General features: G+C 42.8%; 1 protein-coding gene across 7 annotated transcripts in view; it reads left to right on the forward strand.

Annotated features, from left to right (window-relative positions):
* The window catches only part of USP54 (ubiquitin specific peptidase 54), a 2,840,272-nt gene that overhangs the window by 2,033,712 nt on the left and 788,468 nt on the right, over positions 1 to 18,092 (forward strand). For all 7 annotated transcript variants that reach the window (XM_069610693.1, XM_069610692.1, XM_069610695.1 and 4 more), the window contains one exon: positions 16,223 to 16,342. In XM_069610693.1, coding sequence (XP_069466794.1) covers positions 16,223 to 16,342 — 120 coding nt within the window. The remainder of the gene's footprint in view (positions 1 to 16,222; positions 16,343 to 18,092) is intronic.

Raw genomic sequence — 18,092 nt, forward strand, 5'->3', positions numbered from 1 at the left:
TTGTAAAATTTCTCTAGGGCCATCTGGTATTTGACCATGTCCAGTTTGTCTTGTAGTTCACGCATCCGTTTTTTGGACACACTTGTTTCTGTATTGATAATCAAAATCAACTAATCACAGGTGTATTTGTTAGAGATAAACGACCAGTCTTTCCTGAATTGGAAATTCTCAAGGAAGATTTTGAGTTTGATATGGTTGATCAACCCATTAGGTGCTGCGTGCACACGGATGTATGCCCATGTAATTCTGCCGGTATCCACTTTTTCTTTATTATTTACAGTTCATTCCATTCATCAGTGTTGGTGAGGGATTGCATTGTGGAATCGGTCCCTATAATGGAAGGGTAGGCCAAAATGCCTTCTACCAGGTCTTCCGCAAATGCAAGATAGTTTTGATCCGCCATAGTCGGTTTTCTGCTCGTGTGACTACAAAGCAGAAAGGTAGTCTTGCAAGTGAGGGTATTCATCCAGAGGGGTTGTTTTGCGGGGGGTCCCCTGGAGGGTTGTTGGGTAGCTGCGCTACTACGTGATAGGAGCAGGGTATCTTCTTCTGAGGGTCGTCTTATTCAATCCCAATCTCAATTATTCAATCTCGGATGAGACTGCTCAAAATAAATACTGTAAAAGTCAGGGAAATGATATTCAAGGAACTATTGCCTTCTCCACCGTTATAAACAAGGTCTGTAGGTAACACACATGGGATGTATGGAGAATAAACAAGTACTGTAGTTTAGTGTATAGTCGAATTGGGCTCAAACATGTCTAGCACTGACCCAAAATAGAAGCACACCCTATCCCTATCACGGGGTGCTGTCCTTAGGTCCACAGTGCTGTGCCGCCTATCTTAAAGAAAAAGGAAGAGAAGCTGTCCCGCCACTAAACAAAGAATGTGTTTTGTGCTGCTAAAAACACTAGACCAACCCGCAGTTAAAGACCAAAAGACCAGAAGGTTTCCACTTCTTCACCAAAGATTGAACATTCCTGAGGGAAATTTTTGTCAATTAAATTCTTTTAATGCATAGTTTAGTGTGTTCAAAAACAAGGTGCAGACTTAATGTCGCTATAAAAAGGTTACAAAAAGGAGCAGAATCTACATAGCTCAATGCACGAACCCTGGGGGCTGGGGGGGAGTGCAAACTACAAATAGTATCCGATGTTGCGCAAAGGATATCAGAACAGAGGAGGTCAACCGGTTTCGAAGACTGCAAATATTGTCATCTTCTTCAGGACCAGAAGGTTAAAAGGATGTACTATTCGAGGAGATGCATTATTCAATAGCGTGAGGATCTGGCAGCCATCCTGTGACCTGTAAGGAAAGGGTAACATATATTCGAGTGATTGCTGTATGGGTCTGCTTCAAAAGACATTATAAGCTCAAATGATTGCATGGTGCTGTATTTGTGGGCTAAAAACAAACGACAATGCCCAAGGGCTGTAGACCCCTGCACACACATACACCCACAGTGGAGCGCTTACCTACCTCACACCTTTCAATGGAGGGTGGCTCGGTAGGGTACGCTGGATGAGAACAGCAGTCTCTTGTTTATAAAACACCTGCTTGTAGATAAAAGCAAACGAGGGAGGTTGGAGCCCATTGCCTCTCTCTCCTGGCCCTTCCCAGACAAACTCCAACCTAACCTATTGTATTTTAACACAACACCAGGTGCCTAGGATAACAGGCACCAACCTCCCTCTTTTGCTTTTCTCTAAAGTCCGCTGTGTTATACACAAAAGGCTGCTGACTGCCGTGCTCATCCAGAGTACCCTACTGAGCCAGCATCTCTGCCTCCTTTCTCAGCAGCATGATTTTGCAAATCTTCTTGATATTCTGACAGAACTAAATCATTGAGTGATGATGTCATTGCGTTGTAAAGCTCTGTGATACAATTTAATTCAAGATCTAAATCGATAGAAAACCAAAATTATTTTTCACAACAGAACATGAATTTAAAAAGGTGTCTTTCAAATGGGGAGATACAGGGAGATAAATGGGGCTTTGTAGTAGTTACCGTATCCACAGTGTCCAGTAAAACAATTATTGCAGCTTTTTAGTTTCATTAATTGTGTTCCAAAATGTTCTGAATATTAAATAATAGAGCAGAATCTGACTTGTGCAGTTCTTACTTATCATTGTTACAATTAAAAAGTTCTTCCATTCAATTTTTATTGACGCTCCAGTGCAATGATTTGTGTGGGGTTTGATCATGAGAAACGTAGACTGTATATGGCCGATGATCGTCTACTGGAGGGAGTGTAGGCCTCAAGCGAATTTGGGCAGTGTGTTTGGCCTCAGATTCAAAGCAGATACTGATGGACAGACCTGATTGCCATTGGCACACCCACTATATGTCCCCCCCTAAAAGGAATGATGTGGGCTGGCATGTATAACTGAACTGGGATATGGCAAGCACACCTTGATTCAAAACTCTGGCTTAAGAAGTCACACTCAAAAGTAGCAACAATTAATTTCCAAAAGTCAAGGACACTCCTGTCCCATGCACACCTATTAAACTGTGGATAACTTCAGTCAAAATATTTTTAGATCGCTTAATTGTGTTTATGGTTTACAAAGTTTTCGATAAGTACAGAGAACATTTCTTGGTTATACTGAACTGAGTCAGTATTTTATTTAGTGACAATATAAGTAAATTTGTGACATCATACATTAACAAACGATTAATAATAAGACAAATTCAAGGTGTTAGCTTAACGCATATTGAGATATCCATCTCTTCATCAGGAGCTAAGGACGGTGCTTTGCTTGGTTATATACATTTCGATTCTGTGTTTCTCAGTTCTACAAACAAATATATGAAATTGTATCCGAATCAACAGCCTCACTGAGTTCTGTACAGTATATTATCTTTGAACATCTTGAATATCTATCTATGATCAATTTAATATCATTGTAGTACTTCACAGAGTTGAATCTCGTGCAGTGGATAGTATTCTTTATGGGCAGTCCATCAATGAGACAGCTGTGCGGTATTCAAAAAGGCAACCTGTGGGAAACATTCTAGTAAGTATGACTGCAATACTCATTGTGTCTTTTTAGGAATGGTAAAGCATACCTTACTAGAGAACTTAGTGGACGCTGTCTGTGGCCTCAAGTGTCAGAATTCAAGTGATCTGTAAGACATATTGCGATTCTGGTAATCGGGTGAATTAAATTAAAAGTGGACAATACGTGAATACTGGTAGAGTACTACAGTTGGCAAACTCGCCGACCATACGCTGGTCTTTACTTTGGAAGCCTCTTCTGTGTGTTGTTGAGAGCCGCATAGCTGTGCAAATATTTTCACATACAAATATTGATGTATCGTGCATTCATATGAGTCCTAGTTAGACTCATTCTTGCTCATTCTTGTAGAGCACCAGTAAGTACACTAAATAATCTGAATACTGTTTTATAGGCTGCTGCTGGTTCTGCGTTATTTTCAAGATGTACATCCTGATTGGGAATATACAAACACAAAGGATGGAATAGTTACCTAGTGCATTTGTGTCGATGCAAAAAATTGCATCGGAGTAGAGGACATAAGTATTCTACTTATGATTCTATCGTGTCTGTGTTGGGGGGAGACCAGAGTCAAACCTGGCACTTAGTGATTGCCCCATAAGGATTTGCGATTGCCTCTTAAATCAAACCTGACACTTAGTAATTGTCTAGTAAGAATACGTGTTAGTGTGAACGTAATGTTGTCACAGCCGTGCTGTACAAGTTCACTGGAACTTGTAGTTCTTAGATAATCTGACTAAATGTTAGTAAGTTGCAGCATCTCGAGAGATATGACCGACGGTATTAAGATGGTTAGGGGAGCAGAAAGTTTAGAAATGTCACAGCATAAATCTCTGTTTATGAGGGTGCATCCCAGGTGTCATTGTACTGATATAAGAGATTGGTTCAAGGTATTAGTATTCATGAGGTGCATGAGAAGCGTCAATCTAATAATTGGTATAAGAGGCCATCTAGCATTCACTAAATAATGTTCATCTAATGGTTCTACGCACAATGTCTAAACTTGACATAGTCCCTTGTAAGGGAACTATATAGATAGTCGTAATTTATGGGCAGTGACCTTAACTACATAGTGTATTCTGGCATGGTAGCAAATTACATTAGCAGCAAATTAGACAGGTATATCCAGTGTGGCAGAGTATAGTGTGCATTGCAGTATCTATTAATTAGCAATCGATCCATCTCACTGCTATTACAATCAATTACATCCGTTATATACAATGCCGGAGAGGGGCAAGGGCGCAGTGTTTGGCGGTCCCTCGGACCCATTCTTCAGCTTCCTGTCTCTGGCCACGCCCCCTGGACACTTAAACCGCACCGGAGCCTCGCAGCGGTGAAGCCCGCAGCGGGGCAAGTGCACAGTGTTTGGTGCCGCAGGTGTTCGGCGCCCGAAGTGGGAGCCTTGTCTTGTCTTGGACCGGCCTGAGAAAAGAGGGAGAAGTAAGTTCGGGCGAGGGTCTGTTTCGTCTTGGATAGGAGAAGCTAAACGCTGGTGTGGGCGGACACTCTCGGTCCTGGTGAGCCTGCAGTATCATTACTCAAGAATTTGAAGCACTGAAAGCCCATGGCCCACCAAGGAAACTCTCCCCTCCACTACCAGCTCTTTCACCCTTCCCCGGCTTCAGTTTTGCTCTGAGGTTTGTTCCGAGCCTGCTCACCAAGAGATTGGGCTTAAACCCAAGCGAAAGGTCCTGGTTGTGAAGAGGCTATGACATCAGGGTCAAAAGGGAGCGCCAGCTAAAGCCCTCATCTCGGATACCCAAAACACAGACTCAGTACTTGAGAGGGGCCTTTTACAGGTTCCCCCCACCGCCCCTCAAGTGCGGAAAGAAGGGGGACGTCGGCCACAGTTGCCACAGGGGAACAGCATGGATCCCGGACGAGGGCTCTGGGAAGGAATAAAACTTATCAACCAAGGCAGTCTGTTTGATCCACGCGTATCATAGGCTTTAACGGAGGAAGGCTTCCAGGCAGAGCTCAAGGCATGGAAGGTTCATTGACATGTCCACCCTCTGCAGCGAGCTCTCTATCCATGTCCCAACCATGAGTTTTAGCGCTCTTAACGAGTTTTCTGTCCTCAGAAATCCCTGTCCTGGGACTGAGACCCCAGTGTTCCCTGAGGGGGACGTTGCAGGGTTTGGAACACCAGACAGTAGCTATCCTTCAGTAAGCTTCACCCCTGTAAGTAACACTGTGGTTTTCACCTCGGCATCTGGCTCTTACATTGGTGCTGGCCCGGGAATGGCTCTATTCAGCTCTACCCTGGTCTGCCCGATTGCCAAGGGCAGTCCACATATTGATGACCTTATGCTTAATCTCCCATTGTGCAACAGAAGCACCTGGAGTGAGCCTGTGACTACAGCGAGATCATTGGCAAGCCCCTCTCTTCACTTATCCCCACTCAGGGCATCTAAGCAACAAAAATGCGAAACAACCTCTGCTGCAGGGCTGGCTATCAAACCCCAACCGAGGTTGATCTGACATTTGTGGGGTGTAAGTGTAACCAAGTGTTGGCCGAGTTGGTTGCCATAAAAAAAACTGCTTACAGCCCTTATAGCTATTCAGGGGAGGGAGCAGATGGAGGGGGAGCCCTTTCATATTCCAACTGTATGTAAAGGGCCCACTGACTCATCTCTGGGACATCTGGTACATCCTAAGAATCAAGCCCCTTTGAGATCCGAGATTATAGTTCCAAAATCTTCTTGCCCCCGCCTGATGTCTGGGCACGTACAACCGGCCAATGGAAAAAAAAAACAGTGCAGGGGGTACCAAGCACAGACAGCCTATTGGGATGGTGGACTATGCCTCAAGTCAAGCATGACTAAAATGCCCTAATCATGGGGAGAACTTAGGGCAGAAGAGAGCTTGTGCTTCACGGTATAGAGGGGGTCCATCCTAGCCCCTCATTCAAGGTCAGACTGGACACCCTATTGTGTATCTTCATGGGTACCAAAAATGGAAAGGAACATGCAGGAGTCCAGGGAAGCCCTTGTAAACAAAAGCTTACACTGGTTACGGTCCGTGAGAGGCTGTTCTTTTGTGTCCAAGGAAACCTTGGCGGGTTGTTGTAGATTGGCCAGTTTGGGCAAGAGTTTGGGGGATACAATGGAACTGGCCTTCTGGGATTGGGGACTGCTGAGCAGGGTCCTGAGAAAATGGGTGGGTGCAGGAGGGACGCCCATGAGTGGAATTCTAATCAGCCCACATCTGCATTTAGGCTCTGAGTACCTCACGAGGCCAATTAGGAGGGCTTACCCCGTGTCTGGGGCAAACCTCACCCCTCTGGACCGTGATCAGACAGGCTCCTCGGGGGTCAGGTCCAGGCGGTAGGAGTTATCCAGAGGCTGATGGGGTCCTCTGTTTTACCATTTCTTTCCTTTAAGTGACTCTTTGATGTGCCACACTGCGTCCTGGTCTATTGATTGTAATTGCTTTTGTGTGATGTTTTTGTTGTGTGTTTGATGGATTTTTAATCTGAATAAAGTTGTTGACTGATACAATGTCATCAACTTTTGTTTGAGTGAAAGATGATAATACATTCTTTCTCTATTTATAAATCAAAGGTATACAGGACAGATTAATCATTTTTTCAAAAGCAAGGTGATATTATGTTCTGTCTCCATTTATACATCAGTATATACAGGACAGGTTAATCATAGCAGGTTCCAGATGTTACTGCTTTTGAATATTTATAGAGAATGTATGTTGCAATCACAACAACCGCAATCCATTTCTCCACCATTAGTAATATGATCTAATCTATAGATCAGATGTCTAAAGGACAAGTTCATCAATTTGTTCAAAAAGATGGTTCTGAATCTATTTACACTTCAAAGGTATTCACAACAAGTTAATCATCATCATTTCAAGCTTTTACTATTGGTAGAAAATTATAGGAAAGATGTGTTGAAATTGCAATGGTGGTAATGCATTTCTCCACTATTGTTGATATGGTCTAGTCTTCATTCCTGTCTACGATCTCGTTGTAGATGCCTGGAAAAGATGTACAGGTGGAATATCTATTTCAAATGGATTGTGTACTCCCACTTATTCCTTATTTTATGATAAATAGCTCTCCAGTTCTGCTGCTTTGGAACTTTTTTATCGACAGAGTGCGCTGTTTGCAGTGTTGTCAAGTGGACGTTCCTTGAGGGCCTCCGTTCGAGGGTCAAAGTCATGATCAGCATAAATAGTGCATGCAACGCCCGTTGGTTTCAGTTCCATTTTTCATCGACACCCAAGTCGGGTTTAAAAAATATGCCAGGACTGCGGGTCGAAAATGTCAATTACTGATCCTGACGGTGGGGAGGTTAGCTTCGAAGTCACCTTTGCAGAGAGAGAAAAAGACAGATAAGTCGAGGGATTCTTTCCGACGCAAAAAGTCAAAAAGGTCCTGATCGAGGCGCCACTTGTCTTCTTCCTCTAAGAAGGCCAAGAAGAGACACCATAGGTTAACTGCGCCCTCCAGTGTTGGCTCCACTGAGGTAATCAGGTGTCTGGAAAAGTGGGACACATTTCGTAGTGAAATGATGCAAATCTTTGGGAATCCGGCCTCGTTCGCCTTGAATAAAAAGCAAAAGAGCCATGCCCCAGTCGCTCGGCTTAAGGACGACTAGGGGAAGTCGAAGACTAAATCTTCAAAGCCGAGTTTAAAGCCGCCGTCACATTGAGAACATTCGCGATCAGGCGAAACATCATTGAGAGCTTTGACGAGTCGGGAACCAAGTCCAACTGTGGTTCTGTCGAAGATCGACGTCTTTGTCGGCGCCAGAGCCGTCGACACCAAAATCGAGGTCGACGCTGGCTAAAACAGCACCATTTTCGAAGCCTTCTTTGACGCCTTCGACGACTACTTCGACATTGTCAAAGCCATTGACAGTGCAAGACAAGGTTTACAAACCTTTGCCCAAGAAAGACTATTTTAAATCGCTTTCAGCCATTTATGAGGAAGACCAACCCTCTGATGATGATGCACCACCTTTGGTCTACAGTTTGGCATCCCCAATGTGCCAGAGGAACTTATTTCTGACGAATCCAGACTTAGAGATATGTATGATAATCTCCAGTCAGCTAGTGGCTTGGATACCTTTCCAGAGTTGGAGTTTGGCAGGCCTGACCCCTCTGAGCATGCTGACTCATCGTACAGAAATCTGATGGCAAAGGTCATTGAATTTATGGGATGGAGTAGGCCTACTCCATCATTCGAACAAGATGATATGACTGACATCTTGGACCAGGGTCCTCAGAAAGACTCAATTGTACCTTTCCATATGGCACTACGGAAAAAAGTTGCAGCTAATTAGGAGCCCCCGAAAACTGCGGCTGCTGTAAATAAAAACTTTGTAAGGAAGTACAGACCTTCCAGCAGGGACCGGAATATCTTACCAAGCATCCTACGCCTGAAAGTGTGGTTGGTCAAGTGGCTACGTTTGTAGTCGGCTAACCCATCCATCCCTCCTGACAGGGATGACAAGAGTTGATGCCTGGGCGCAAAAGGTTTTCACTGCGAGAAGTATGGCTTTGAAATCCACTAATGTGACTTGCACATTATCTAGATTTACGTTTATCCTGTGGGACTATGTTGCCATGGCGGCTGATCACATCCCAGAAGATGAAGACAGACAGTTTCCTGGTGCTCATTAAGGATGGTAAGGAGGCAATGAGTGAATGTTCCCAGCAGGTTTGGATACTGCAGACAACATCAGCAGATCCATGGCTGCTAGCACAGTATTACGCAGATTTGCATGTTTGAGGAAGTTGGGGTTTGGACCAGATGTGCAAACAAGACTACTCAACATGCCCTTTGATGGCTCAAGGTTGTTTGGCAGCATGGTGGATGAGAGTTTGGAGAAGCTGCACACCTCAAAAGCAGCGGCTAAATCCCTTAGCACCACCATTAGGCAATCTCAACAACCCTATTCAGGCTCATCTTCTTGACGGGGTATGTCCTTTCGTTTCTATTCAATATGAAGAAGAAGAGGACAAGCCGGTCAAAGGTGTCAGAGAAGATTCCCTCGTGGTGGACGAGGGAGAGGTGCTAAATCATCCCAAGCAGCGGCAAATTTACCCTCAGCCGCTGCTTCAGCCGCCTCTAAACCACTCTGAGGCCTTGACTCACAAGACCCCGGTGGGAGGCACACTTTCTCAGTATCTGAACGAATGGTGGGGCATTACTTCAGATGCTTGGGCATTGAAACTGTGTCCCAAGGTTACTGCCTTACTTTTCAAAAAAGGCCTCAGGATCATCCACCAGGATAAAACTCTATCAAAATACCAATCAGCTCCTTTTGCAGAAAATATTGACCCTGCTAGAGAAAGGTGCAATGGAACATGTACCTGTAGCGGACAGAAACAAGGGTTGGTACTCCCCGTATTTTCGAATCCTCAAAAAGGACGGAGGATTGAGACCCATCTTGGACTTAAGAAACTTGAACAAGTTCCTCAGGAAGGCCAAGTTCAAGGTGGTTACCCTTTCTCAGATCCTTCAGGCTCTCCAACTCCAAGACTGGTTGTTATCATTGGACCTTCAGGATGCATACTTTCATGTGCTAATCCATCTCAAGCACAAAAAGTACCTGAATTTCACGGTTGACAGTTGTCATGATCAGTTTCGAGTTCTGCCTTTCGGGCTGACCTCTGCCTGAGGGTTTTCACCAAGTTGATGGCGGTGGTGGCAGCGAGTCTCAGGAGAGAGGGATTCACGTCTTCTTGCTACCTGGACGATTGACTGATCAGGGCTTGTTCACCCGAACAAGCCCGGGAACATCTCAGTGTAACCTGCCACACTCTTCACAAACTGGGCTTCTCCCTCAATTACATGAAGTCCCACCTGATACCATCCCAAAGACTCCAATTTATTAGAGCAGTCCTGGATACTTCCTCAGGAAAAGCCTCGCCACGGAAGGTGAGAGCTCAATGCATTCTGCAGATGGTTTCCAAATTCCAGAATGCCCAGCATCTTTCGGCCTTTGATTTTCTAAGGTTGCTTGGTCTCATGGCATCCTGAATTTTCCTGGTGCCAGAGACCCGCTTGAGAAGGAGATCCCTTCAATGGGCTCTCAGAACTCAGTGGTCCCAGTTCTCTGGCAAGATGTTGAACCACTTGCTAGTTCCGAGCAGAGTTGCTCAGAACCTTCTGTGGTGGTCTTGCAAAGACAACCTTCTCAAGGGAGAATCTTTTTGGCAACCATGGCCGGAGTTAACAGTAGTGATGGACACCTCACTCACGGGATGGAGAGCCCACACCAACTATCTGACAATCAGCAATCGTTGGTCTCCAACGGAGTCTAAACTACATATCAAGCTTTTGGAGCTGACGTGATTAGACTAGCGCTGAAGGCCTTCCTGCCCTCGGTACGGGGAAAGAAAGTCCTGGTAATGATGGACAACACAGTGGCCGTGTACTACCTTAACAAGAGAGCAGGTGTAGGGTCACTACCACTGTGCAGAGAGGCAATTCAGCTCTAGTTCCGGGCAATACAAGATGGAATCTCTCTGTCAGCAGTTCACCTAGCCAGAGAGCAGAACACGGCGGCAGATGCTCTGAGCAGGCAGAGCACAGTCTCCCACAAGTGGGAACTAGCTCAGGTAGTCCTTCAAGAGATATTTACACTTTGGGGAACCCCTCAAGTGGATCTGTTTGCGACCAGTGTCAATGGGAAATGTGAATCATACTGCTCCAGCAAATTTCCCCCAGGAGGAGCTCTAAGAGACGCGTTCATAGTGGATTGGGAATTTCCACTTCCTCCAGTCCCCGACATTCCTCATGTGATCAGGAGGTTGAGAAAGTTCCAGAAATCCATGATCCTGATTGCCCCGGATTGGGCCAGGAGGATATGGTACCTGGACCTCCTGGACATGTCTATCTGCCCTCCAATATGTCTTCCTCAAAGAGAGGATCTTCTCGCACAAGAGGAAGGTTGGGTTTTCCATCCAGAGGTCAAGACACTCAGCCTTCACGCATGGTTTCTGAAAGGGTGAGATACAAGGAGTGTGACCTCCCAGATGACGTAATGGAGATTTTCCTTTCGGCCAGAAGGCCAGCAACTAAATCTTTGTACCGTTGCCGTTGCAATAAGTTGAGTAATTGGTGCAAGGATAAGAATGCAGATCATTTTCTATGTGACACACCCATGGTGCTCTTTTCTGTTACATTTAGCCAATTTGGGGCTCCAGATTGGAACCATTAAGGGTTACCTAGCAGCGCTTTCCATTTTCAAGGCCTCCTCAGAGGAGGATTCATATTTTAAGATCCCTTTGACTGCCCAATTCTTGAAGGGCCTTACTAATGTATACCCACCAGTTCATCCCATGTACCTGTTTGGGACCACAGTCTTGTGTTAATGTTTTTAACATGTATTCCCTTTGAGCCGCTACACTCATGTCCTTTAAGACTCTTGACATTAAACACTGTTTTGCTTGTTGCAATAACATCAGCCCGCAGGGTAAGCGAGCTGCAGGGTCTTACTTGCAAACCTCCTCATATCATATTCTATAAAGACAAAGTCACTCTCAGGGTAAAACCTTCTTTTTTACTGAAGGTAGTCTCTGACTTCCACTTGTCACAAAAAATGACCTTACCAACATTCTACCCACCTCCACAGCCAGGAAAAGAGGAGGCTAGGCTACATTGGGTGGGCCCAAAAAGGGCTCCCTGTTTTTATATGTCCAAGATGGCTACATTTCTCCAGATTGATCAACTTTTTTTTGGAATTACTGGTCCCAAAATGGGTCTTGTGGTTACTAAACAATTAATTTCCAGAGTGATTATCCTGGCTATTGGCGAATGCTACAGACAAGGACCCGAAGGAAGGCCTAAGGGCCCATTCCACAAGGAGCATGACAACCTCTGTGGCTCTTCAAAGGGGTGTCCCAATCAATTATATTTGTTCAGCGGCCACTTGGTCGTCTATCCATACATTACTGTCTGGATTATTTCTCCAGTCAGGGAGGGTTTTTTGCAAAAGCTGTCCTCCATTCGGTCCATGATTAAATCTAAATTAATTGGTACTCCCACCTCCAAATTATTATTGCTTTGGGAGTCTAACATAAGATGAGGAATACGTGGGAGGACACAATCCATTCGAAGAACAAGTTACTTACCCCTGGTAACGTTCTTTCGATTGGAAGTTCCTACCATGTATTGCTCATCGCCCCTCCCAGCCTACCCCCGTACAATTTACGTGTTAATACACTTTTTGAACAAATTGATGAAATTGTCCTTTACACATCTGATGTATAAATTAGATCATATTACTAATGGTTGAGAAATGGATTGCCGTTGTTGCGATTGCAACATATGTTTTCTATAAATATTCACAAGCAGTAAAATCTGGGACCTGCTATGATTAACCTGTCCCTGTAATGGAGACAAAACGTAATTTCACCTTGCTCTGTTCTATATACCTTTGATGTATACATAGAGAAAGAATGTAATATCACCTTTCACTCAAAAAACAGTTGATGACATTGTCTATAACTGATGTAATTTGTTGTAATAGCAGTGAGATCGATAGATTGCTAATGAATAGATACTGCAATGCACACTATACTCTGCCACACTGGATATACCTGTCTAATTTGCTGCTAATCTAATTTGCTACCATGTCAGAATACACTATGTAGTTAAGGTCACTACGACTACGACTGTCTATATATTTCCCTTATAATGAACTGTCAAGTTTAGACATTGTGCGTAGAACCATTAGACGAACATTATTTAGTGAATGCTTTAAATCAACCATGCAGAACATGGCCTCTTACACCAATTATTAGATTGACGCTTGTCATGCACCTCATGACTACTAATACCTTGAACTAATCTCTGATATCAGTGCAATGACACCAGGGATGCACCCTTCGTAAACAGAGATTTATGCCTTGACATTTCGAAACTTGCTGTTCCCCTAACCATCTTAATACCGTCGGTCATATCTCTTGAGATGCTGCAACTTACTAACATTAGTCATTAGATTATCCAAGAACTACAAGTTCCAGTGCACCTGTACGGCACGGCTGTGACGACATTACGTTCACACTAACACATATTCTTACTAGACTATCTCTAAGTGGCAGGTTTGATTTACGAGGCAATCGCAAATCCTTACGAGGCAATCACTAAGTGCCAGGTTTGACTCCGGTCACCTTCCAACACCGGCACAACAGAATCGTAAGTAGAATACCTATGCCCTCTACTCCTGCAATTTTTGCATTGACCTGAAAGCACTAGATAACTATTCCACACTTCCCGTTTGTATGTTCCCAAACAGGATTTACATCTTGAAAATAATGCTGAACCAGCAGCAGCTAATACCACAGTATTCAGACTATATAGTGTACTTACGGTGCTCTACATGCCCCACGTAAGTATGAGTCTAACTATGACTAATATGAATGCACGATACATCGATATTTGGATGTGACCATTTATTTCATTAAATCAGGCTTTTCGCACAGTTAAACGCCTCCCAACAACACACAGAAGAGGCTCCTACAGTAAAGATCAGCATATGGTAGGTGAGTTTGCCAACTGTAGTACTCTACCAGAATTTACGTATTCTCCACTTTCAATTTAATTCACCTGTTTACCAGAATCTCAATATATCTTACAGATCCCTTGAATTCTGACACTTGAGGCCACAGACAGCATCCACTAAGTTTTCTAGTAAGGTAGGCTTTACCATTCCTAAAAAGACACAATGGGCCTCATTCCGAGTATGGCGGCAAGGGATAGCGGCCACCGCTAACGAGAGCGGTGGCGGTAATCCCTTACCGCCATACTCCGAGTTCCCTTTGCGCCATGGTGGTTTTAACACCTGCTTTTAGCAAGTGTTAAAAACCATGGCGCTAAGGGACCTTGATGTTAATTACGCGTAATTGACGCCTTCCCCACTCCCATTATGCCCTATGGGGCAAGAATGGGAATGGGGAAGGGTAAATGGGGATTGGGGAATTACCGCCCCGCCAACCTTGGAATGGGGCGGTAATTCCGCCATCCACCAAGGCGCTGCCGGTCCGGGTACGGCGTCAACCAAGGCGTTAATAGCGCCATTGGTTAGCGCCGTACTCGGAATGAGGCCCAATGAGTATTGCAGCCATAGTATTATGTCATCCTTACTTGAATGTTTCCCACAGGTTGCCTTTTTGAATACCGCACAGCTGTCTCATTGATGGACTGCCCATACAGAATACTTTCCACTATATAAGATTCAACTAGGTGAAGTGTTACAATGATATTCAATTGATCATAGGGAGATATTCAAGATGTTCAAAGACTATATGGTATCAGGTAATATTTTCGCCAGCAAAAATATCGCCGAACATATGGTCGTCGGGAACGGCCATAGGCAATATTTTTGATGGCGAAAATATTAGAAAAATGATGCAGGGGTTGCGGGGGTGTCCCCCGCAGGGTCCATGTGTTATTTTCGCCGGAAAAATATGGTGATATTTTTGCATCGCAAAATTTTTGCAGCGAAAATATCACATGGAACCGACTATATACTGTACTGAACTCTGCGAGGCTGTTGATTCTGATACAATTTAATATATTTGTTTGCAGAACTGAGAAACACAGAATTGAAATGTATATAATCAAGCAAAGCACCGTCCTTATCACCTGAGGAAGAGATGGATATCTCGAAACGCGTTGAGCTCACCCTTTGAATTGCTTTTTCAATTTGTCTTATTATTAATCGTTTGTTAATGTATGATGTCACAAATTTACTTATTTTGTCACTAAATCAAATGCTGACTCAGTTCAGTATAACCAAGAAATGTTCTCTGTACTTACCGAAAACCTTGTAACCCGTAAACACAATTAACTTACCAAAAAATATCTTGACTAAGGTTATCCGCAGTTTAATAGGTGTGCATGGGACGGGAGTGTCCTTGAGTTTTGGACACTAATTGTTGTTGACATGTATAACTCTCAGCCAATCTGCCTGCTCCACAAGGTAGTAAATATGTAGAAAACCGGAAACTTTGAAGAAAAACTTAAATGTGTATTAGGTATTAGGTGCCCGGGCCATCTCCTGATAGCAACAAACTTAGATAGTATCATAACTTTGGTGACCACATGTTCAACACTTCCCTGGAAGGGCTGCAGGGAACGCACAATAACAAAAAGAATTAAACTAAAAGTGAAACTGAGCTCACTCTTCTGAAACCACATCAACCAGTATGACTAATTCCCTCTGCATGTGGAAAACTGCCAGTGGGAACATTGACACTCAGAACGAGTAGCCTGCACGTCCTTTGAGAACAATGCCATGAACCTGGCAGGTTGGTAGCTCTTCAATCTTGCTAGTAGCCTGAAGTGATTGCTGCAAAAGACTTTTCTTCTCAGGTTGTGCTATGTTCCCTTTTGCAACCATAGTTGGCAACGTCTGCTAAATGGGGAATTTTGACACAAAGGAAAGCGCTCTCCATCTTGTTCAAGAATTGAAAGAGAATGCCGTATAAGATAAAGGGGGGGTAATGTATTGTTACTGGGTCTTGTATGGGGTACTTTTGGCAGCTTCTTGGAACTAGATGCTGCCATGTTGAAGTTTGTGGGGAAATGTAAAATGTGAAACCTCAGGGATTGATGGGCTCAAATCGGAAGCACCTTTTCTCGTTGTGTTAGTGAGATTCTTCCTGGTGGTTGGTAATACCGCGTGATGTTTGAGATGAATAAGGGAATCCCAAACAGCATTCTTCTTCTCATTTATTATTGTCTGCTATGTGATTACGGGAGACAATAACACTTAAAATCATTTAATTGTTATTTTTGTTTGTAAGCAGTACATTTTGTTTGGTTTAGGAACTAATCAAGGGATGAAAGTCAACAAAGGGAATGTATGCAGTTAATGGGTTGGGCAGTGCCAATGTAGAACCTGGTTCTAATTTTTGTGCCTGAGCCTAGGTTATCTAGGGAGGTGCACTCTACCACAGTTTTGACAAATCAAAGCAGGGGTGGTGGATGTGATTAGTTCACGATTTATGCAGGCTCAGCGATGAGCTTGGTGTGTTTCTTAAAAATACATGATTATATGTATATATGCTTGTTATAAAGTAAATACAGCACCATCAGTGTATTACTTGTAATCCTTTTAACTGCATGTTGATTTGTTTGGTAATTCCTACTTTATTCTTAATGTTTTTAAAACATAAAACCTTTGTGATCCGAACATGAGTACACAATATCCAGTGTTGGCTTTTGCAGGAAGGAGTGACACCTTTGAGCGGTCCATACAGGAGGCAGATGCCATCTTTGAGCAGTCACTGCATCTGGAGCAGAAGGGAGACTGTGTTGCCGCACTGTCGCTCTGTAACGAAGCTATATGTAAGTATTTATGATGTGTAAAATGCTTTGTCTGTTTTGCAAATTTTTTCAAGTGGTACTTTCTACCTGTTTTCTGAAATTATTATAATCTGCATTAATAATGATGCAGCCTTCATATGACGTGATCTATTGTAATGTGCTGTATCACATACACTGTTTTTTATAAACCGTGAAGGTATATAGCTTCGTAGGAGGCAGACCTATTACCAATTTACATGATAATGGTATATATTGTGCCTTTTTATTGTTATAAGGGTGCTATAGTGTCTCATTTATTTGTTCCAAATGGCAGTACAACATGCGAATCAGGTAAGCAGTTTAATCAATTCCAATACACGAATCACCCATTTGCATCTTGTCATGCCACTAGAAACAGCACACATCTTCACTTACCTTTCTCATACATGTCCAGCACGACTTGCTGGTAAAAGGGATCACTGGTTGTAGCATTTTTGTAGGGGCATCCATATGAAACGTTTCAACATTTACAGTTCCTTTTCTCTGTTTTGATTTTATGATTTGTTTTTTGTTTTTAAATATTTGCATATCTCACCCAAAGTTATGGTGGCTATTTCAGCTGATCAAAAAATGTTTGCTCTCGATAAACAATATATTTATCAGTAATTGTTAAGCAAGTTGTGTATCACCCCCTGTTGAGGGCTGTACATCAACTAACCCTTGGGTGGGACAAAAGCACTTTGCCAACAATAAAGGCAATTCTCTGTTAAAGGAGGGTAAAGTGGCAGAGTGATCAGGCTCAACTCGCAGGAAGAGGTGTCCAGCTGCCACAAAGGTTCAATTAGTCCACACACTTATTTTTCATTTAATTTTATTAATAATATGCTTATATCATAAAATGTTTTGCATATCAATCATGTAAAATCCAAAATCCATCACAAGTAAAATACATTTTTGTTTAAAACACATAAATTCCATTTGATAGCTCAGTTAAAATATCTAGTGTAGTCACATAAAATTTCATCATATAAAATATCAAATTCATATCATGTCCACCAAGTAGTCTTTGCCACATATCTAAACTATTGCATTTATACATATTATTATATTTCATAAGATAAGAATTGTGTATACAAGTCAGACTTTCACATTCACATAATATGTGATAAGCAGTTTCTAATGTGTTTATCCCACATAGTCTGCAGTATCTCAGTTCTTTAGGGATACCAATCTTTGCTCCGAGTATAGTTAGTACATTACATGTATTCAATTTAAACTTCAGATACCACCTAATGGTATTACAATCAGGATATGCATATTGATAAAGAGGTTCCCTTTCTCTTAGTGTTAGATGGTCAAGAAAGAATCCACTATTTGCTTTGGTCGCCAGATTGACTACCCTTTGGTCGTAATCTAGTTCATGTATCTTCATTTTCAATTTTCTTTTTACTTGGGCGATACTTAAGAGTGACCAGCTGAACGTATCTTTCCCTATCCATTTGTTGTAAACCGCTCTCCATCTATATAGTGTTAAAAACGCAGCATTATTCTCTCCACATCTAAATTGTTCCATTAGCTTTACTGCAAATGTATCGTTATTAAGTCTAGTCAATTTGACATATAGTATAACAGTCATTAGTTGGATGCGACTGTAGATACTATTCACATTGCATTCTAATAAAATATTTTCATATGGCAGATTTTTGGGCATTCTCACTAAAATCTTTAACATCTTTGCTTCAAATTTCTCTATTTCAATTTTTAAAATAGCATCCCAATATTTCAACACCAT

Source organism: Ambystoma mexicanum, chromosome 8 (genome assembly GCF_040938575.1).
Source record: "Ambystoma mexicanum isolate Mex_15411 chromosome 8, UKY_AmexF1_1, whole genome shotgun sequence".
Lineage (NCBI taxonomy): Eukaryota > Metazoa > Chordata > Amphibia > Caudata > Ambystomatidae > Ambystoma > Ambystoma mexicanum.